The sequence below is a fragment of the Salmo salar genome, chromosome ssa13, assembly GCF_905237065.1.
Source record: "Salmo salar chromosome ssa13, Ssal_v3.1, whole genome shotgun sequence".
In the NCBI taxonomy this organism is placed as follows: Eukaryota; Metazoa; Chordata; class Actinopteri; order Salmoniformes; family Salmonidae; genus Salmo; species Salmo salar.
Window position 1 is genome coordinate 8,780,047 of NC_059454.1, and position 24,608 is coordinate 8,804,654.

Genomic DNA, 24,608 nt, shown 5'->3' on the forward strand with positions numbered 1-24,608 from the left:
ACCGGCGACCAGATGCGCTGCGCAGGCATCCTCCTACCAGGCTGGATGCCCGCTCTAGCACGGCACCTGCGAGGGGCTGGAATAACGCGCACCAGACTGTGTGTGCGTATGGGTGAGATAGTGCGCTCCTCAGCGAAACATGGCGCTCTCCACCTCATACGCTCCTCCATATAACCACGGGTAGCTGGCTTCCGGCTCTTCCTAGGCCTAGCCAAACTACCCATGTGCCCCCCCAAAAAAATTATTGGGGGTGCCTCTCGTGCTTCTCCCTCAGCGCTTCCAAGGCCTCGTACCTCCGCCTCTCTGCCTTCGCTGCCTCAATTTCCTTCCGTGGGCGACGGTACTCCCCAGCCTGGTGCCAAGGTCCAGCCCCGTCCAGAACTTCCTCCCAGGTCCATTTCTCCCGCCAGTCCAACTCAAAATCCCTTTTCTTCTGCTGCTTGGTCCTTAGTTGGTGGGAGATTCTGTCACGGTTTTCGTCGGTTATGGAGGACCAAAACGCAGCAGGTATGTGTATACTCATCTTCTTTATTTACGGGAAAAGAAGGGAAAAAAACAAACAAACACGTATACAAAAATAACAAAGCAATGACCGACGACATAACAGTCTTTGACGGCAACACAGCAATCCAAGAACAATCTCCCACAAATACAAGACAAACACACCCAACTAATATAGGACTTCCAATCAAAGGCAACACCAAACAGCTGCCTTCAATTGGAAGTCCACCCCAATTAACTCAACATAGAAACACACTCACTAGACTACACATAGAAATACATAAACATAGACCATAACTCAAAACCCGGAAATAATAAATCAAACGCCCTCCTAACTAACACACCACCCTGAACCACATAAAACAAATACCCTCTGCCACGTCCTGACCAAACTACAATAACAATTAACCCTTATACTGGCCAGGACGTGACAAATGTAAAACATACTGGGTCTGTAAAATGTATATAGGTTCAGAACTTTTGTGAAATAGTACAGTTACAAATAGAAATCAAACTGGATGGACATCAGAAATAGAGGAAGGCCAAGACTAAAAACAATCAAAATATAACTATTGTAAAATAGATTGTGTCTGTAAAATGTGTATAGTATGTAGAAGCCTAAGTGTTATTGTTTATTAGTTTTTCCCAATTGGGGGAGGGGTGGTAGGGTTTGGGGAATAATAAAGGAAGGTCTACTAAAAATAAAAATGTGTATGTGTATGTATGTATATATATGTATGTATGTATGTATGTATATATGTTTTGTATGTATATATATGTATGTATATATGTGTATGTATGTATATATATATGTATGTATATGTGTATATGTATGTATATGTATGTATGTGTATGTATGTATATCTTTATGTTTATGTATGTATGTATGTATGTATGTATGTATGTATGTATGTATGTATGTATGTATGTATGTATGTATGTATGTATGTATGTATGTATGTATATGTGTATATGTATGTATATATATGTGTATGTATGTATATATATATATGTGTATATGTATGTATGTATATGTATGTATGTATGTATGTATGTGTATGTATGTATATGTATGTATATGTATGTATGTATATGTATATACAGTTGAAGTCGGAAGTTTACATACACCTTAGCCAAATACATTTAAACTCGGTTTTTCACAATTCCTGACATTTAATCCGAGTAAAAGTTCCTTGTTTTAGGTCAGTTAGGATCACCACTTTATTTTAAGAATGTGAAATGTCAGAATAGTAGTAGAGAGAATGATTTATTTCAGCTTTTATTTCTTTCATCACATTCCCAGTGGGTCAAAAGCTTACATACACTCAATTAGTATTTGGTAGCATTGCCTTTAAATTGTTTAACTTGGGTCAAACGTTTCGGGTAGCCTTCCACAAGCTTCCCACAATAAGTTGGGGGAATTTTGGCCCATTCCTCCTGATAGAGCTGGTGTAACTGAGTCAGGTTTGTAGGCCTCCTTGCTCGCACACGCTTTTTCAGTTCTGCCCACAAATCTTCTATGGGATTGAGGTCAGGGCTTTGTGATGGCCACTCCAATACCTTGACTTTGTTGTCCTTAAGCCATTTTGCCACAACTTTGGAAGTATGCTTGGGGTCATTGTCCATTTGGAAGACCCATTTGGAACAAAGCTTTAACTCCCTGACTGATGTCTTGAGATGTTGCTTCAATATATCCACATAATTTCCCTCCTCATGATGCCATCTATTATGTGAAGTGCCCCAGTCCCTCCTGCAGCAAAGCACCCCCACAACATGATACTGCCACCCCTGTCCTTCACGGTTGGGATGGTGTTCTTTAGCTTGCAAGCCTCCCCCTTTTTCCTCCAAACATAACAATGGTCATTATAGTCCTATTTTTGTTTCATCAGACCAGAGGACATTTCTCCAAAAAGTACAATATTTTTCCCCATGTGCAGTTGCAAACTGTAGTCTGGCTTTTTTATGGCGGTTTTGGAGCAGTGGCTTCTTCCTTGCTGAGCGGCCTTTCAGGTTATGTCAATATAGGACTCGTTTTACTGTGGATATATATACTTTTGTACTTGTTTCCTCCAGCATCTTCACAAGGTCCTTTGCTGTTGTTCTGGAATTGATTTGCACTTTTTGCACCAAAGTACGTTCATCTCTAGAAAACAGAATGCGTCTCCTTCCTGACAGGTGTGACGGCTGCGTGGTCCCATGGTGTTTATACTTGCATACTATTGTTTGTATAGATGAGTGTGGTACCTTCAGGCGTTTGGAAATTGCTCCCAAGGATGAACCAGACTTGTAGAGGTCGACAATTTCTTATCTGATGTCTTGGCTGATTTCTTTAGATTTTCCCATGATATCAGGCAAAGAGGCACTGAGTTTGAAGGTAGGCCTTGAAATACATCCACAGGTACACCTCCAATTGACTCAAATTATGTAAATGACTTTATCAGAAGCTTCTAAAGCCATGACATCATTTTCTGGAATTTTCAAAGCTGTTTAAAGGCACAGTCAACTTAGTGTATGTAAACTTCTGACCCACTGGAATTGTGATACAGTGAATTATAAGTGAAATAATCTGTCTGTAAACAATTGTTGGGAAAATTACTTGTGTCATGCACAAAGTAGATGTCCTAACCGACTTGCCAAAACTACAGTTTGTTAACAAGAAATTTGTGGAGTGGTTGAACCACTCAATCTTCAACATTTCTTAAAAAAAACAGGTCTGCACCTGTACTTCAAACCTCATCTACCCATACGAACCAGGTTAACACCTGTACTTCAGTCCTCATCTACCCATACGAACCAGGTTAACACCTGTACTTCAGTCCTCATCTACCCATACGAACCAGGTTAACACCTGTACTTCAGTCCTCATCTACCCATATGAACCAGGTTAACACCTGTACTTCAGTCCTCATCTACCCATATGAACCAGGTTAACACCTGTACTTCAATCCTCATCTACCCATACGAAACCAGGTTAACACCTGTACTTCAGTCCTCATCTACCCATACGAACCAGGTTAACACCTGTACTTCAATCCTCATCTACCCATACGAAACCAGGTTAACACCTGTACTTCAGTCCTCATCTACCCATATGAACCAGGTTAACACCTGTACTTCAATCCTCATCTACCCATACGAAACCAGGTTAACACCTGTACTTCAGTCCTCATCTACCCATACGAACCAGGTTAACACCTGTACTTCAGTCCTCATCTACCCATATGAACCAGGTTAACACCTGTACTTCAATCCTCATCTACCCATACGAAACCAGGTTAACACCTGTACTTCAGTCCTCATCTACCCATACGAACCAGGTTAACACCTGTACTTCAGTCCTCATCTACCCATACGAACCAGGTTAACACCTGTACTTCAGTCCTCATCTACGCATACGAACCAGGTTAACACCTGTACTTCAGTCCTCATCTACCCATATGAACCAGGTTAACACCTGTACTTCAATCCTCATCTACCCATACGAACCAGGTTAACACCTGTACTTCAAAACAGGTCTACCTTTGCAACTAATAAAACAGGTCTACCTTTGCAACTATTTAGCAAAACTCACATAAATCAAGTATACCCTTGTGCAAGAGACACTTAACAAAACTATTGATCTTAAATATCTGTTATGTTATTACACTATTTGAGTTTAACAGGCTATCCATAGCCAATTCCCCCTGAAATAACAAAATTAAGCTTTTTTACAGCCGGAATCACTGATTTAAGCATATGTAAAGGCTAATGGATGATGCTAAAATCATCTGTAAGATCACCTTGATCAAGTATATCCATAACCCAACTCAACTTCAATCTACTGAAAAAAATTAATAATCTGCTATGATTAAATATATATAAGTAGTTAGAGCCAGTGTATTGTCCCATTGGTCACAATTGTGACCGCTAAAGATATTTTCATATACCATGACCATCATGGATTTAAATGAATTGAATCGGAATGCACATACAGTATGTTAAACTACACCCTTTTAAACATTCTGTTTACAAAGAAAATATTTTACAATTTCAACAATGTATTTTGTTTTAAAGCCGTTGAATGTAGACTTCTGTAAAAGTACACATTGCATAAATGTGCTTGTGGTCTTGCGACCATTTTGAGAAATCATATGAAACTTCTCTAAATCATACTAGACAACCTTGATAATGCATAATATATGACACATTTATAAGTACAGCTTTAACTTCTCTAGAGCCTGTAAAGTACAAAAGGTTTGTGCTGTCACTATTGTGACCCATGGGATAACACCGAAGTACTCCCCAAAGTAACAACACAGTGTGGTCAAAGACTTAGTAACTTAGTTGTAGTCACGATCTGGTTACCTATAACTACAAATAGAGTTATATTTGAGCGTTTTTACATATTTATTAACTTATTTCCGGATATCTTCTAAACTACCCACAATGTACTATTTCTCGTCTATTGGAGAACCGGTGCTACCTAGCTAGTTCTAGCTGTCTAATGTTTTCCACTGGCCATGCTAGCATGTAATTACATAGCAAACCAAGTGTTGGCGCTGGTGAGCTACTATGTACATCCACAAAGACGAAACCATATAAATTCTTGCAAAAAACTGCAACTCTTTTTCTCCTGTGCATTTGGTAGCTAGCTAGGCTAGCTAGCAGGCTAAAATAACTAACTTTAGCTGGCTGGCTTGCTGGCTAAGATAACTGCATATACCAGTAACATTAGTTGATAACTGGTTAACCTGTCTGGGCTAGGGGGCAGTATTTTCACGGCCGGATGAAAAATGTACCCAATTTAAACAGGTTACTACTCTGGCCCAGAAACTAGAATATGCATATTATTAGTAGATTTGGATAGAGTAACTCTGAAGTTTCTAAAACTGTTTGAATGGTGTCTGTGAGTATAACAGAACTCATTTGGCAGGCAAAAACCTGAGAAAAATCCAAGCAGGAAGTGAAAAGTCTGGAAATTGTAGTTCTTCTTTTGATTCTCTATCGAAGCTCCAGTGTCTGTGGGGTGACGTTGCACTTCCTAAGGCTTCCATTGGCTGTCTAAAGCCTTCAGAAAGTGGTTTGAGCATTTTCCTGTCACTGGGCAGAGTATAGGAGCTCAGTTACTGAGTGGTCTGCCTGGCAACAAAGGGAATGGATATGCTCGGTCCAGCGAGCACGCCCCTCCTTCTTTTTCTTCTTGAATGAATATGCTATTGTCCGGTTGGAATACTATCGCAATTTTACATTAACCTGTTAGGGCTAGGGGGCAGTATTGACACGGCTGGATAAAAAACGTACCCGATTTAATCTGGTTACTACTCCTGCCCAGTAACTAGAATATGCATATAATTATTGGCTTTGGATAGAAAACACTCCAAAGTTTCTCAAACTGTTTGAATGGTGTCTGTGAGTATAACAGAACTCAAATGGCAGGTCAAAACCTGAGAGATTCCTTTACAGGAAGTGGCCTGTCTGACCATTTATTGTCTTTCTTTGACATCTCATTCCAAAACTTAGGATCTCTGCGGTAACGTGACACTTCCCACGGCTCCAATAGGCTTTCAGAGCCCGGGAAAAACCTGAATGTCGTCATTCCAGCCCCAGGCTGAAACACATTATCGCCTTTCTCAAGTGGCCGATCAAGGGACAGTGGGCTTAGGCGCGTGCACTGGCCGCCCCGTCTTTCTGTTTTTTCCTCTGTTTACCGAAAAGAAGATTCCCGGTCGGAATGTTATCGCTTTTTTACGAGATAAATTGCATAAAAATTGATTTTAAACAGCGGTTGACATGCTTCGAAGTACGGTAATGGAATATTTAGACATTTTTTGTCACGAATTGCGCCATGCTCGTAACCCTGATTTACCATTTCGGATAGTGTCTAGAACGCACGAACAAAACGCCGCTATTTGGATATAACGATGGATTATTTGGGACCAAACCAACATTTGTTATTGAAGTAGAAGTCCTGGGAGTGCATTCTGACGAAGACAACAAAGGTAATAACATTTTTGTTATAGTAAATCTGATTTTGGTGAAGGCTAAACTTGCCGGGTGTCTAAATAGCTAGCCCGTGATGGCTGGGCTATGTACTTAGAATATTGCAAAATGTGCTTTCACCAAAAAGCTATTTTAAAATCGGACATATCGAGTGCATAGAGGAGTTCTGTATCTATAATTCTTAAAATAATTGTTAAGCTTTTTGTGAACATTTATCGTGAGTAATTTAGTAAATTGTTAGTAAATTCCCCGGAAGTTTGCGGGGGGTATGCTAGTTCTGAACGTCACATGCTAATGTAAAAAGCTGTTTTTTGATATAAATATGAACTTGATTGAACAAAACATGCATGTATTGTATAACATAATGTCCTAGGGTTGTCATCTGATGAAGATCATCAAAGGTTAGTGCTGCATTTAGCTGTGGTTTGGGTTTTTGTGACATTATATTCTAGCTTGAAAGATGGGTGTCTGATTATTTCTGGCTGGGTACTCTGCTGACATAATCTAATGTTTTGCTTTCGTTGTAAAGCCTTTTTGAAATCGGACAGTGTGGTTAGATTAACGAGAGTCTTGTCTTTAAATAGCTGTAAAATAGTCATATGTTTGAGAAATTGAAGTAATAGCATTTTTAAGGTTTTTGAATATCGCGCCACTCGATTCCACTGGCTGTTGACTAGGTGGGACGATTTCGTCCCACATACCCGAGAGAGGTTAAAGAAAAAAAAGAAGCAAACACGTTTTGTGTTCGCCAAAAGGCATGTGGGAGACTCCCCAAACATATGGAAGAAGGTACTCTGGTCAGATGAGACTAAAATTGAGCTATTTGGCCATCAAAGAAAATGCTATGTCTAGCGCAAACCCAACACCTCTCATCACCCCGAGAACACCATCCATGGTGGTGGCAGCATCATGCTGTGGGGATGTTTTCATCGGCAGGGACTGGGAAACTGATCAGAATTCAAGGAATGATGGAAGGCGCTAAATACAGGGAAATTCTTGGGGGAAACCTGTTTCAGTCTTCCAGAGATTTGAGACTGGGACAGAAGTTCACCTTCCAGCAGGACAATGACCCTAAACATACTGCTAAAGCAACACTCGAGTGGTTTAAGGGGAAACATTTAAATGTCTTGAAATGGCCTAGTCAAAGCCCAGACCTCAATCTGTGGTATGACTTAAAGATTGCTGTACACCAGTGGAACCCATCCAACTTGAAGGAGCTGGAGCAGTTTTGCCTTGAAGAATGGGCAAAAATCCCAGTGGCTAGACGTGCCAAGCTTATAAAGACATATCCCAAGAGACTTGCAGCTGTAATTGCTGCAAAAGGTGGCTCTACAAAGTATTGATTTGGGGGGGTGAATAGTTTTGCACGCTCAAGTTTTCTGTGTTTTGACTTATTTCTTGTTTGTTTCACAATAAAAAATATGTTGCATCTTCAAAGTGGTAGGCATGTTGTGTAAATCAAATGATACAAAACCCCCCAAAAAATCTATTTTAATTCCAGATTTTAAGGCAACAAAATAGGAAAAATTCCAAGGGGGGCGAATACTTTCGGAAGCCACTGTACATTTGAAGTTGACTGTTATAGGGAATAGGCTGGCTTGCTGGGTCCGGCAAATGTTTTTTATGGCATGACTTCGGCATTCTTTGGAATTCTGATCAGTTTTATGTAATTACTTTAAAAATTGAAAAGTGAGATGTAATTTTGCATTGGGACTTTTAATGCGTATTCTAATGCAAATCCATATGTTACATGTGATTACGTTTATGCTACCTACCCTTTAAGCAAATTAATTCAATCTTCCTGCACAGATGTAAATGCTCTGCTTTTTTATGATACATTTGTTTATTTAATAACACGTTATGTAAACAGATTACAAAATTCCAATAATCTAATCGTAGTGGTGTTTTGACATCTGATATGTTGTTGGCTACTGGGCTAGATGTTAATAACACATTGTCTGTCTGTGTGTCTGGGACTGGCACACGGCCCACTCAGTTTTAGGAATTTTGAGAGCTTGGGACTATAAGGGTCCTATCTGCATTGTTTTTCAAAGTTGAGTTATTGACATAGCCTTGTTCTGTTCAATGTTCTCTACCTATATAGAAATCTAAATGCCCCAATTCATGTTGTTAAGTTCAAAAGAATACAATAAAAATAAAAAATATTGCTGACACCATTCAAACCAATGAGGGTTCAGAACTTTAAAGCCTATTGCCTCAGAATCGTCTTTTTGCAGATAGAACCTTATAGTCACCAGCTCTTGATTTGCATGTTGAATATAATGAAAATATTGTGTGTTTTTTTTTTTTTTTACCCAGAATTCAAAGATATAGAACATGGCCATCAGTGCATGAAACCTCAGTCAGCTACCTTCCTCCTGACTCCTCTGTTTCACAACATTCACATAGTTCTACACAACATTCACATAGTCCTACACAACATTCACAACATTCACATAGTCCTACACAACATTCACATAGTCCTACACAACATTCACATTGTCCTACACAACATTCACATAGTCCTACACAACATTCACACCATTCAAAGTCCTACACAACATTCACATAGTCCTACACAACATTCACATAGTCCTACACAACATTCACAACATTCCCTTAGTCCTACACAACATTCACATAGTACTACACAACATTCACAACATTCACATAGTCCTACACAACATTCACATAGTCCTACCCACCATCATATAGTCCTACACAACATTCATTTCATATAGCCCTACACAGCATTCACATAGTCCTACACAGCATTCACATAGTGCTACACAACATTCACATAGTCCTACACAACATTCACATTGTCCTACACACTACACAACATTCACATAGGCCTACACAACATTCACAACATTCACATAGTCCTACACAACATTCACATAGTCCTACACAACATTCACATAGTCCTACACACTACACAACATTCACATAGGCCTACACAACATTCACATAGTCCTACACAACATTCACATAGTCCTACACAACAGGAATGTGCTATTCTCATTTGCATAACATTTTCAAGAAATAACTGAATTCTGTTTTTCCCCCGCTGAAACTGCAGGAAGAATATGCAGGAATTAAGCATTTTTTTTTGTACATTTTTGGCATTTAGCAGACGCTCTTATCCAGAGCGACTTACAGTAGTGAATGCATACATTTCATACATTTTCTTCCTGTACTGGTCCCCCGTGGGAATCGAATCCACAACCCTGGCGTTGCAAACACCATGCTCTACCAACTGAGCCACACGGGACCTGTGGGTTTGATTCAGCAGATAAGGGTGTTGCATCTTTCACCAAGTAATAGTCTAAGACACAGAGATATTCTATGTTCTATCTATTATATACTGTACGTTCTGTTCTATCATGCTGCCTTTCCATTCTAGATCTTCTATTTCTATCACAGGAGGCTGCTGAGGGGACGACAACTCATAATAACGGCCTGGAATGGAGCGAATAGACTAGACCAGGTAGTAACCAGGTGGAAACTAGGTGGAAACCAAGTTGTCACCGGGTGGTAACCAGGTGATGTATTAGATACCATTCCACTCATACCACAAACACGTCCTCTCCAATTAAGGTGCCACCAACCTCCTGTGATTTCTATGGTTCTAGACCTCAGAACATGTCAGATAAATCCTCTGTTCTGTAGCGGTGATGCCGGTGTGATTGGCGTACTGTTGGCGTACTGTGCATACAGTAATACAGCATAGTTAATCCTCTCGTTCAGTTATAGGGATGAAAGAGGATCACAGAATCACTGGTGCAGCAAGGTTACAGCATATTTCAATCCATCATAGAGAGACTGCCTCTGGGTCCACTGAAATATCCAAGCGTAGAATATGGATTGAGTCTGGATTGAATCTCACCGTTTTGTGTCAAAACTAACGATAAGCAAAAACGACAACAATTCTACATTTACTTTTTAAGAACCATCTGACAAAAATGAAAATCACTGAACGCAAGGAATCCATGGTGCTTTTTTGGGATACTAAATATTTTTTTGAGATATTTCCCCTCCTTTCCCCTCGATCAACAGGTCTCTAGCTCCCCAAACTATTCGAGCACAAACGTCGTCATGGAAACTCTGCCTTCATCCTATTCCCTACACCTACTAAATGGACCGAACGCTTCGATGTAAACAGGACATAATCCTGTGAGGTAATTAAGTAATTGACAACTGTAAAATAGATTTGATCTTAATGAGAATAACCTGCATCCTCTCATTCTTCATCAGTCATACATACACAACACACTCAGTCACAGATAACATGGTATATAAACTATCCACTACCCCTCCATCCCCATCCCCTGGTCCCTCTCCTTACATGGGCTGGTTGAGTACTGAAGGCTGCCCCTCTTCCTGAAGGGGGACTGGGATTTGGGTTTGGTCCCGGGTCCAGACCCTGCTCCTGGGGACGGGTTGGACGACATCTTCCCTGGCTGGTTCAGTCAAGAAAGAAAAGACCAGCACGGTGGAGCTGGAGCAGACTGCAGAGATAGAGTCAGGGAGCCACGAAGTAAGAGAGGAGGAGAGAAAGAGGAGAGAGAGAGAGAGAGAGAGAGAGAGAGAGAGAGAGAGAGAGAGAGAGAGAGAGAGAGAGAGAGAGAGAGAGAGAGAGAGAGAGAGAGAGAGAGAGAGAGAGAGATAGATAGATAGATAGATAGATAGATAGATAGATAGATAGATAGATAGATAGATAGATAGATAGATGCACAGATGCTGAGAGAGGGAGCGAGCCAGGGGGTGTGTGTGTGGGAGGGGGGATGTTCAAGTGTGGACTGCTGTACTCTGTGCTCCTGTTCTGCACTCATGCTGCAGTAAGGCTGCCTCCTCCTACTGTACATCCCACAGTACTCCATCCCTGTGTGTGTAACACTGATTGTGTGTGTGACACTGATTGTGTATGTGAGTGTATGTAAAATGAATTTTGTGTGTGTGTAACACTGATTGCGTGTGTGTTCTATGGATGCGGATGCGGTGGATGCGGTGTTGACAGTGCTGCTGGGGGCGTGACAGAGCTACTCAACGTTACACGCGACGCAGCTCCAGCCAGCTACATTCTGCTCTGCTCTGTTCTGTTGCCCCGGCAACCATCGTGTGGAGAAAGAAAAATCCAATGGGAAAATGAGAAGTAGACATGAATTACTCTGACTGATAGTCAAACAATAACAACAACAGTTATTTCATTAAAGGTCGTTGATTAAAGGTCATCTGGGGAGACACATTAGAAGAAAGATCTGGAGGCATGATAAGGATATGAGGAGAGATAGTAAAAGAGAGAGAGGGGAAAGATAAGCAAAGAGAAAAGTAGAGAGGATAGGAGAGAGAGAGAGAGAGAGAGAGAGAGAAGGCGAGAGAGGATAGGAGAGAGGCTGAGAGAGAGAGGAAAGAGAGAAAGGGCGAGAGAGAGAGGGCGAGAGAGGATAGGAGCGAGAGAGGGCGCATAGGAGAGAGAGAGAGAGAGGGCGAGAGAGAGGAAAGAGAATGTTTACTGTTAATTATTTTTGATTGTTTATTTCACTTTGTTTATTTTCTATTTCACTTGCTTTAGCAATGTAAACATCTGTTTCCCCTGCCAATAAAACCCATTGAATTGAGAGAGAGAGAGAAAGAGAGAGAGAGAGACTCTTTTGAAGGAAAGCCAGGGTGGCAGGCCAGCCTGTAGAGAGGGGTTGAACAGACCGTGAACACAAGCCACTGGACTGGAAGATCTCTCTCTCAGGGGAGGGTGTAGGTTGGATGACCCACTACCATAAACAGGGATTATAATTATTTTAGGGGGATCAGCTTTAATATTGCAGATGGATTGTAGCTTCCATCAATATAATTGTCTGCATCACTTCCAATCCCCAATTGATCTTTTTGCAAATGTATATATAGACACACACACACACACACACACGTACATTTTTATAAATATATATTTTTATATACAGTATCTCACAAAAATGAGTACACCCCTCACATTTGTAAATATTTCAGTATATCTTTTCATGTGACAGCACTGAAGAAATGACACTTCGCTACAATGTAAAGTAGTGAGTGTACAGCTTGTATAACAGTGTATATTTGCTGTCCCCTCAAAATAACACAACACACAGCCATTAATGTCTGAACCGCTGGCAACAAAAGTGAGTACACCCCAAAGTGTCAATATTTTGTGTGGCCACCATTTTTCAGCACTGCCTTAACCCTCTTGGGCATGGAGTTCACCAGAGCTTCACAGGTTGCCACTGGAGTCCTCTTCCACTCCTCCATGACGACATCACGGAGCTGGTGGATGTTAGAGACCTTGCACTCCTCCACCTTCCGTTTGAGGATGCCCCACAGATGCTCAATAGGGTTTAGGTCTGGAGACATGCTTGGCCAGTCCATCACCTTTACCCTCAGCTTCTTTAGCAAGGCAGTGGTCGTCTTGGACGTGTGTTTGGGGTCGTTATGTTGGAATACTGCCCTGCGGCCCAGTCTCCGAAGGGAGGGGATCATGCTCTGCTTCAGTATGTCACAGTACATGTTGGCATTCATGGTTCCCTCAATGAACTGTAGCTCCCCAGTGCCGGCAGCACTCATGCAGCCCCAGACCATGACACTCCCACCACCATGCTTGACCGTAGGCAAGACACACTTGTCTTTGTACTCCTCACCTGGTTGCCGCCACACACGCTTGACACCATCTGAACCAAATAAGTTTATCTTGGTCTCATCAGACCACAGGACATGGTTGCAGTAATCCATGTCCTTAGTCTGCTTGTCTTCAGCAAACTGTTTGTGGGCTTTCTTGTGCATCATCTTTAGAAGAGGCTTCCTTCTGGGACGACAGCCATGCAGACCAATTTGATGCAGTGTGCGGCGTATGGTCTGAGCACTGACAGGCTGACCCCCCACCCCTTCAACCTCTGCAGCAATGCTGGCAGCACTCATACGTCTATTTCCCAAAGACAACCTCTGGATATGACGCTGAGCACGTGCACTCAACTTCTTTGGTTGACCATGGCGAGGCCTGTTCTGAGTGGAACCTGTCCTGTTAAACCGCTGTATGGTCTTGGCCACCGTGCTGCAGCTCAGTTTCAGGGTCTTGGCAATCTTCATATAGCCCAGGCCATCTTTATGTAGAGCAACAATTCTTTTTTTCAGATCCTCATAGAGTGCTTTGCCAAGAGGTGCCATGTTGAACTTCCAGTGACCAGTCAGTATGAGGGAGTGTGAGAGTGATGACACCAAATTTAACACACCTGCTCCGCATTCACACCTGAGACCTTGTAACACTAACGAGTCACATGACACAGGGGAGGGAAAATGGAAAATTGGGCCCAATTTGGACATTTTCACTTAGGTGTGTACTCACTTTTGTTGCCAGCGGTTTAGACATTAATGGCTGTGAGTTGAGTTATTTTGAGAGGACAGCAAATTTACACTGTTATACAAGCTGTACACTCACTACTTTACATTGTAGCAAAGTGTCATTTCTTCAGTGTTGTCACATGAAAAGATATACTCAAATATTTACAAAAATGTGAGGGGTGTACTCACTTTTGTGAGATACTGTATATATATATATATATATATTGATGTACGCTGAGAGTCGTGAAGCAAGTTCAGAGAGTGAATACATTTAATAAATAAACAAACAAATACAACAAGAACCACAAACGGTGTACCAAGATGACACAGATACAGAAACAATAACAACTAGGGAAGAAACCAAAGGAAATGACATATAAAGGGCAGGTAATCAAGGAGGTGATGGAGTCCAGGTGAGTGTCATTATGCGCGTAATGATGGTGACAGGTGTGCGCCCTAACGAGCAGCCTGGTGACCTAGAGGCCGGAGAGGGAGCACCACCCCTCCCCTAATTGGAGTAAACTAGTGAACAACAACACTTAGGCCTGTACTTCCAGCTTCTACATACTATATACATTTGAAGGACACAATCTATTTTACAATAGTTGTATTTTGTTTGTTTTTACTCCTGTCCTTCCTCTACCCTCAACCTCTCCGAACTATTTCCCCCCAAAAAATTCTGATGGCCATCCGGTTTGATTTCAGTAAAACACAGTATGTTTTACATGAGTTATCTTGTTATTATCTTGTTGTTATTAGTCCCACCCTTCAGCTCCATTCAACCCCTCCCATCTATCTCTTAACACCATCCATATTAGGATTTCTATTTGCCATATATTTTTCAACTGTGCTGTGATGTTTCACAAAAGTACTGAACCTTTCTTTTCTCATTGTTTCTACAGATTGTAAATTGAAAATAAAGATTTTTGACAAAATTATTATTATATTATTGATTGATTGACTATGACTTTTCAGATCACCCAGTAGTGCTATCTGCATGGTTAGCTCCAGGTAAATGTTGCAATTCTTCAGCCATTCCTGGACCTGTGACCAAAAACAAGCTACGTATGGACAGTACCAAAATAAATGATCTAATGACTCTGCCTCCTCAAAGGAAAATCTGCAGAGCTGGGAAGGTTGTATCCTCCATATATATAACATTCTATTAGTTGCAATAATTTTGTATAATAATTTAAATCGAAAAATTCTAAGTTTTGAATCCGGTGTCGTTTTGCGTTTCAGTTCATAATGCCATGGAATCGGTAGGTCAAAAATCTCTTCCCAACTATTTTGCAATCTATATGGTACGGCTGTCAAATTTTTTGGTCCTTAAATGAAACTGGTATACTTCTTTATTTATCACAGTTTTCTTTAACCAATTACTTTCTTTAATGCCTTACTTTCCCCCCTTCCACTTTCCTCTTTCATTTTTGCGGTAATGTTGACAGCTTAGTACAGTACCTCAGTGGCTAGCCAGGACAGATGACATCATAGTACAGTCCTTCAGTGGCCAGCCAGGACAGATGACATCATATTACAGTCCTTCAGTGGCCAGCCAGGACAGATGACAGCTTAGTAAAGTTCCTCAGTGGCCAGCCAGGACAGATGACAACATAGTACAATCCCTCAGTGGCCAGCCAGGACAGATGACATCATAGTACAATCCCTCAGTGGCCAGCCAGGACAGATGACAGCAAAGTACAGTCCCTCAGTGGCCAGCCAGGACAGATGACAGCATAGTACCTCAGTGGCCAGTCAGGACAGATGACAGCATAGTAAAGTCCCTCAGTGGCCAGTCAGGACAGATGACAGCATAGTACCTCAGTGGCCAGCCAGGACAGATGACAGCATAGTAAAGTCCCTCAGTGGCCAGCCAGGACAGATGACAGCATAGTACAGTACCTCAGTGGCCAGCCAGGACAAATGACATCATAGTACAGTCCCTCAGTGGCCAGTCAGGACAGAGCACATCATATTACAGTCCATCAGTGGCCAGCCAGGACAGATGACATCATAGCACAGTTCCTCAGTGGCCAGCCAGGACAGATGACTTCATGGTAAAGTACCTCAGTGGCCAGCCAGGACATATGACATCATAGTAAAGTACCTCAGTGGCCAGCCAGGACAGATGACTTCATGGTAAAGTACCTCAGTGGCCAGCCAGGACAGATGACTTCATGGTAAAGTACCTCAGTGGCCAGCCAGGACAGATGACATCATAGTAAAGTACCTCAGTGGCCAGCCAGGACAGATGACTTCATAGTAAAGTACCTCAGTGGCCAGCCAGGACAGATGACTTCATGGTAAAGTACCTCAGTGGCCAGCCAGGACAGATGACTTCATGGTAAAGTACCTCAGTGGCCAGCCAGGACAGATGACATCATAGTACAATCCCTCAGTGGCCAGCCAGGACAGATGACAGCAAAGTACAGTCCCTCAGTGGCCAGCCAGGACAGATGACAGCATAGTACCTCAGTGGCCAGTCAGGACAGATGACAGCATAGTAAAGTCCCTCAGTGGCCAGTCAGGACAGATGACAGCATAGTACCTCAGTGGCCAGCCAGGACAGATGACAGCATAGTAAAGTCCCTCAGTGGCCAGCCAGGACAGATGACAGCATAGTACAGTACCTCAGTGGCCAGCCAGGACAAATGACATCATAGTACAGTCCCTCAGTGGCCAGTCAGGACAGAGCACATCATATTACAGTCCATCAGTGGCCAGCCAGGACAGATGACATCATAGCACAGTTCCTCAGTGGCCAGCCAGGACAGATGACTTCATGGTAAAGTACCTCAGTGGCCAGCCAGGACATATGACTTCATAGTAAAGTACCTCAGTGGCCAGCCAGGACATATGATATCATAGTAAAGTACCTCAGTGGCCAGCCAGGACAGATGACTTCATGGTAAAGTACCTCAGTGGCCAGCCAGGACAGATGACTTCATGGTAAAGTACCTCAGTGGCCAGCCAGGACAGATGACATCATAGTAAAGTACCTCAGTGGCCAGCCAGGACAGATGACTTCATAGTAAAGTACCTCAGTGGCCAGCCAGGACAGATGACTTCATGGTAAAGTACCTCAGTGGCCAGCCAGGACAGATGACATCATAGTAAAGTACCTCAGTGGCCAGCCAGGACAGATTACTTCATAGTAAAGTACCTCAGTGGCCAGCCAGGACAGATGACATCATAGCACAGTTCCTCAGTGGCCAGCCAGGACAGATGACATCATAGTACAGTACCTCAGTGGCCAGCTAGGACAGATGACATCATAGTACAGTCCCTCAGTGGCCAGTCAGGACAGATGACATCATATTACAGTCCATCAGTGGCCAGCCAGGACAGATGACATCATAGCACAGTACCTCAGTGGCCAGCCAGGACAGATGACTTCATAGTAAAGTACCTCAGTGGCCAGCCAGGACAGATGACATCATAGCACAGTTCCTCAGTGGCCAGCCAGGACAGATGACATCATAGTACAGTACCTCAGTGGCCAGCTAGGACAGATGACATCATAGTACAGTACCTCAGTGGCCAGCCAGGACAGATGAAATCATAGTAAAGTACCTCAGAGGCCAGCCAGGACAGATGATTACATGGTAAAGTACCTCAGTGGCCAGCCAGGACAGATGACATCATAGTAAAGTACCTCAGTGGCCAGCCAGGACAGATTACTTCATGGTAAAGTACCTCAGTGGCCAGCCGGGACAGATGACTTCATAGTAAAGTACCTCAGTGGCCAGTCAGGACAGATGACATCATAGTAAAGTACCTCAGTGGCCAGCCAGGACAGATGACATCATAGCACAGTTCCTCAGTGGCCAGCCAGGACAGATGACTTCATGGTAAAGTACCTAAGTGGCCAGCCAGGACAGATGACATCATAGTAAAGTACCTCAGTGGCCAGCCAGGACAGATGACATCATAGTAAAGTACCTCAGTGGCCAGCCAGGACAGATGACTTCATGGTAAAGTACCTCAGTGGCCAGCCGGGACAGATGACTTCATAGTAAAGTACCTCAGTGGCCAGCCAGGACAGATGACATCATAGTAAAGTACCTCAGTGGCCAGCCAGGACAGATGACTTCATAGTAAAGTACCTCAGTGGCCAGCCAGGACAGATGACTTCATAGTAAAGTACCTCAGTGGCCAGCCAGGACAGATAACATCATAGTAAAGTACCTCAGTGGCCAGCCAGGACAGATGACATCATAGTAAAGTCCCTCAGTGACCAGCCAGGACAGATGACTTCATGGTAAAGTACCTCAGTGGCCAGCCAGGACAGATGACATCATAGTAAAGTACCTCAGTGGCCAGCCAGGACAGATGACTTCATGGTAAAGTACCTCAGTGGCCAGCCAGGACAGATGACATCATAGTAAAGTACCTCAGTGACCAGCCAGGACAGATGACTTCATGGTAAAGTACCTCAGTGGCCAGCCAGGACAGATGACTTCATGGTAAAGTACCTCAGTGGCCAGCCAGGACAGATGCCTTCATGGTAAAGTACCTCAGTGGCCAGCCAGGACAGATGACTTCATGGTAAAGTACCTCAGTGGCCAGCCGGGACAGATGACTTCATGGTAAAGTACCTCAGTGGCCAGCCAGGACAGATGACAGAACATGTGGAAGCCCTCCAAAAGCTCCCGGCTGTTTCCCGAATGACACCCTTTTCCCTATGTAGTGCACTGCTTCTGGCCAGAGCCCTATGGGACTCCCTATTGGCCCTGGTCAAAAGTAGTGCACTATATAGGAAATACATTTGGGAGGTAACCTATTTTCCCTGTATTGTTTTTTGTCACTAAGCAAATTTCAGGTCTGCTGAGCACAAACTTGAACATTGTTAAATTTCTGTGCAACTTCTGGAATGCGTTTACTGTGAACACTGAGGCTGTACCCGCTTTAAGTTACAGTTTCAGACAGTGGTCAAGTAGGCTACTGTGGCTATTTGATCATAATGTAGGCCTACCAGAGAAGCCTACCATCAAAAACAATGGAGAAAATGCAGCCCATAACATTGTAACATGGAAATAGCTGTTCTATCATTCAGCCTACAGTAGCAGCCAATGTGTGGTGTTCAATGTAAGCCTGCATTCCATGAGACTTTTGAAAAAACATGCAGGACTTGATATTAACCTGTTGATCCACTTGTCCTTGTGTTGTTTTAAGAAACCACTTTACAAAATAAAATACATCATAATTTCCACACCATTATTACAGAGAATAAGGCAAATTATACTACCCTCTGCCTATTGGCAACTTAGCTTATTCAAGCCTGTCTCAAAATACAACACTGCCCCTTTAAGAAAATCTTTACCTGACTCGTTTTTCACCGATGTCTCGAAATGTACACATTTTATGCTCTTGTAGGAAGCAATCCCTCCCCCATTGCTGACTACAAATGATCTATAACTGGGCTAGTAATGGTTATGGCACACAGGTCTGTGTGGAGTACGGGCCTGACTCGTGCCTATCAACGCAATAGAATCCTACTACGATGTGTTCTGCCTACAGCAAAATATCTTGCATAGTTAGTTTATATACTAAGTCTTGCATAGTTAGTTTATATACTAAGTCTTGCATAGTTAGTTTAGTTTCAGGTATGTTACATTGAAAGTGCCTAATATTGCCTTGATTTGATCACAATTCCCACAGTAAAGGGAAACGTTGATAGTGATAACTAAAGGGAGAAAACTCTAGAAAGTTGAATGAAGTTCAATCTCGTGCTGGTCTGAGATGGCCCAGTGCACCTGCAGTTTAGAGGGAACATCGGAGATACCCCTCCTCTCCCACTGCGGTTTGGGCTCAGGGCTGATTCTCAGGGCTTTTACATAACAAAGGCATTCTGAACACCCTGCGGAAAAATAACAGCCTAGGCCCTAGCCTAATGCATAATGGGACGACTCCCATGGAATTCTGGGAAAGGGAGGTCAGCCAAGATGATTTACTTAGACACCTACAGCACACGGTGTCACAGGAAAGCCAAAAAGATCAACAATCACCCGAGCCACTGCCTGTTCACACCGCTAAAATCCAGAAGGCGAGGTCAGTACAGGTGCATCGAAGCGGGGACCAAGAGATAGAAAAACAGCTTCTATTTCAAGGCCATCAGACTGCTGCTAAACAGCCATCACTAACTCAGAGAGGCTGCTGCCTACATTGAGACCCAAATCACTGGCCACTTTAATAAATGGATCACTAGTCACTTTAAACAATGCCACTTTAATAATGTTTACATATCCTACATTACTCATATCATATGTATATACTGTATTCTATACCATCTACTGCATCTTGCCTATGCCGTTCGGCCATCACTCATCCATATATTTATATGTACATATTCTTATTTAACCCTTTAAAATGTGTGTGTATTAGGTAGTTGTTGGGAAATTGTTAGATTACTTGTTAGATATTAGTGCACTGTCGGAACTAGAAGCACAAGCATTTCGCTACACTCGCATTAACATCTGCTAACCACGTGTACATGACCAATAAAATGTGATTTGATTTGATTTTGATTAACCTTCAGGCAGACTTAGAAAGTGGCCCCAAATGGCACCCAATTTCCTATGTAGGTAGACTGTCTGTCTAGGAAATTAGAAGGGTGTGTGTGTGTGTGTGTGTGTGTGTGTGTGTGTGTGTGTGTGTGTGTGTGTGTGTAGGTATGTGATTGATACATAAAAGACAAAATGCAAAAAACATCAACATAATAGTATGAGGTATTACTTAAAGAATATGCCGAATATTTAGGAAAGTTAAGTAGCTACCTCATCCTGCTTTGTGACGTTAAGGAATACCTAGGATAGGATAAAGTAATCCTTCTAACCCCCCCCCAGGTAATCTGTTCAAAACACTGGTAGCTCTTTCTAACTGATGGTAATCTGGTAATCTGTTCAAAACACTGGTAGCTCTTTCTAATTGATGGTAATCTGGTAATCTGTTCAAATCACTGGTAGCTCTTTCTAACTGATGGTAATCTGGTAATCTGTTCAAATCACTGGTAGCTCTTTCTAACTGATGGTAATCTGGTAATCTGTTCAAAACACTGGTAGCTCTTTCTAACTGATGCTAATCTGGTAATCTGTTCAAAACAAAGAGCAGCAGGGATTCTGATTTTCATATGCAAAAATTTAAATATTTGTAGGCCTATTTATGCTGTTGTTCAATTGCATAGATCGAAGGTCGAACACTAATGTCGTTTTTCAACAGCAAGGCTCGGACCAACTAGCCTAGCTAACACCTAACTTCCTCCTGAGTTCTGAGTCTGGAAGGACTCTTTGATGTTGTCGACACAATGCTCCAATGATGTAAGGGGCTGTTTTTTTACTGGTTGGCTCTCCTCTGTGTCTTTATCATTCAAACACCCACAGCCACACACAGCCCCCTGTGCGCTGCCCCCTTCCATTACAACGGTTGGATTTTTTAATTCAAACAATGAGAGGTCTCAACCCTCATGGATTTTTTTTTTTTGAGAGAGAGAACCAATCAAATTTATTTTTGAAGTAGTCAATTTTCTTCTTTTACTACTTCTATGAATTGGTAAATAAGTTTCCTCTATGGTCCTCTAGCATGCTCTATGGAGTCCTCTAGTGTGCCTTCTAGCATGCTCTATGGAGTCCTCTAGCATGCTCTATGGAGTCCTCTAGCATGCTCTATGGAGTCCTCTAGCATGCTCTATGGTTTGGACTTTTTTCTTATTTTCTTTTTTCTCAGATTGGAGACAATGGGCCGTCATTGGTCACCACCTTTCAAAGTGCATTGCATTATGGCTATACAAAGTGTCCAGCTTGCGCCTACAAGTCAATGAGGTCATATGAAGTTTTGACTGCAGTTAGAGAGGAAGAGGCGAAGCGAGAGGGTTTACTCAACCAATCATTAGGGTGTTGTTTGAAAAGGCATAAAACAGGCATAAAGCCAATGTTGGTGATTTACTATCACCTGCAGCTATGGAATGTTTGCTCACGAGTATAATTCACTGGCTGATCCCTCCTGATGACCTGGATGGAATTATGTGATCCTTCCTTAACCCATAGGAAGTCCCACCCAGTTGACTACTTCAAAATGTTAAAAGGTCCTCGATGGTGCTGCTCAAGCTAAAATAGGCTTTTGGACCCTAGAGTCCTCTATCATTCTCTATGGTCCAAACCAATACTCTACTCTGTATTTGAAAGCTGTTGTATTGAGACTATTTAACGCTGTTGCATAGGCCTGTGTAAGGTGCCAGGAGAGGAAATATGTCGTATTGAATGAGGAAATATCTCCTACTAGTGCGAAACACACATTATTAACGAGTCTCCCATGACCTAATAAATCAAATCAAAGTTTATTTGTCACGTGCGCCGAATACAACAGGTGTGGGTCACACGTACATGTGGCTCACACGTTTGATCGCAAAGATTCAGGTGACGATCCATGGCATGTCATCACTGTTATGGTGACATTAATGTAGCTTGTTCTCTAAGACAAATTGACCACAGACAGTATTGCAAAGTCATTATTACATGGACATGTAAGCTATGTTGTGAAATGAATCACAACGTGTGTTGTCTGTGACCTGTTTTGGCAATAATTACTAGATCCTATCATTCATTAAAAAATTACATTTTCTATATCAATGTATTTAGTTTAATGTCTGTAGCCATTTACAGTACCTTCAGAAAGTATTCATACCCATTGACTTATTCCACATTTTGTTGTGTTATAGCCTGAATTAAAAATGTATACATAATTTTTTTCTCTCACCCATCTACATACAATACCCCATAATGACAAAGTGAAAACATGTTTTTAGAAATGTTAACACATTTATTGAAAATGAAATACAGAAATAGCTGATTTACATAAGTATTGAACCCCGAGTCAATGCATGTTAGAATCACCTTTGGCAGCGATTACAGCTGTGAGTCGTTCTGGGTAAGTCTCTAAGAGCCCTTCACACCTGGATTGTACAATATATATTTTTTTAATTCTTCAAGCTCTGTCAAGTTAGCTGTTGATCAGCCATTTAAGTCTTACCATACATTTTCAAGATGATTTTCAAGTCAAAAACTGTAATTACGCCACTCCGGAACATTCAATGCCGTTTTGGTAAGCAATTTCTTTGAAACATTTTTCTCATTTTTACTTAAGTGCCTTGTTGCAAACAGGATGCTTTGGAAAATGTGTATTCTGTACAGACTTCCTTCTTTTCACTCTGTCATTTAGGTTAGGATTGTAGATTATCTACAATGTTGTTGATCCATCCTCAATTTTACCTTATCACAGCCATTAAACTCTGTAACTGTTTTTAAGTCACCATTGGCCTCATGATGAATTCCCTGAGCGGTTTCCTTCCTCTCCGGCAACTGAGTTAGGAAGGGCATCTGTATCATTGTAGTGACTGGGTGTATTGATACACCATCCAAAGTGTAATTAATAACTTCACCATGCTCAAAGGGATATTCAATGTTCGCTTTTATAAATGTTTTACCCATCTCCCAATAGGTGCCCTTCTTTGCGAGACATTGGCAAAATATCCCTGGTCCTTGTGGTTGCATAAGTGTTTGAAATGTACTACTCGATTGCGGGACCTTACAGATAATTGTATGTGTGGTGTACAGAGATGAGGTAGTCATTCAAAAATCATGTTAAACACTATTATTGTCCATAAAACTTATTATGTGACTTGTTAAGCACATTTTTACTCCTGAACTTATTTAGTATTGCCATAACAAAGGGGTTGAATACTTATTGACTCAAGACATTTCAGCTTTTCATTTTTAATGCACACATTTTTTTTTTTTTTTTTATATAATCTAAAAACATAATTCCACTTTGACATTATGGGGTATTGTGTGTAGGCCAGTAACACAGAATCTTAATTTAATCCATTTTAAATTCAGACTGTAACTCAACAAAATGTGGAAAAAGTCAAAAGGGTGTGAATACTTTCTGAAGGCACTGTATACAGTATATACGCTTTCATTCATACAATTCTGAACCATACAGCAAATACTATACATTTATATCATCATTGATACAATATGTGGAAGAAGCCTAATGTGAGTCACCTTTGTAGCCACTCCCTTGTTCATAGAGAGGAGGGGTACATACAATGTTCCCGCTAAACTGCAGGAGCGCTGTGTCCTCTCAGACCAGCACGAAATTGAACTTCACTCAACTTTCTAGAGTTTTCTCCCTTTAGTTAACACTATCAACGTTTCACTTTACTGTGGGAATTGTGATCGAATCAAGGCAATATTAGACACTTTCAATGAAACATACCTGAACCTAAACTAAACTAGTCTTAAGGCTATACTGTGTTTGTTAACATTTACAGTGCATTCGGAAAGTATTCAGACCAGTTGACTTTTTTACATTTTTTTAAACGCTATTAGCGCGCACCACCGCTAACTAACTAACCCTTTCACATCGGTTACATCAGAGCAAAAACCAGGCCACGAGGTCAAAGGAATTGTCCGTAGAGCTCCGAGACAGGATTGTGTCGAGCCACAGATCTGGGGAAGGGTACAAAAAAATTCTGCAGCATTGAGGACCCTAAGAACACAGTGGCCTCCATCATTCTTAAATGGAAGAAGTTTGGAACCACCAAGACTCTTCCTGGAGCGGCCACCTGGCCAAATTTAGCAATCGAGGGAGAAGGGCCTTGATCAGGGAGGTGACAAAGAACCTGATGGTCACTCTGACAGAGCTCCAGAGTTCCTCTGTGGAGATGGGCGAACCTTCTAGAAGGAAAACCATCTATGCAACACTCC

At 41.9% G+C, this 24,608-nt stretch overlaps 1 protein-coding gene across 1 annotated transcript in view; it reads right to left on the minus strand.

Annotated features, from left to right (window-relative positions):
- Window positions 1–11,094, minus strand: part of ampd2b (adenosine monophosphate deaminase 2b) — a 61,149-nt gene extending 50,055 nt beyond the window's left edge. Inside the window, exon 1 of the mRNA XM_045692878.1 lies at window positions 10,829–11,094. Within this exon, the coding sequence (XP_045548834.1) occupies window positions 10,829–10,934 (106 nt within the window). The 5' untranslated portion in view covers window positions 10,935–11,094. The remainder of the gene's footprint in view (window positions 1–10,828) is intronic.
- Between the last annotated feature and the right edge of the window lie 13,514 nt (window positions 11,095–24,608).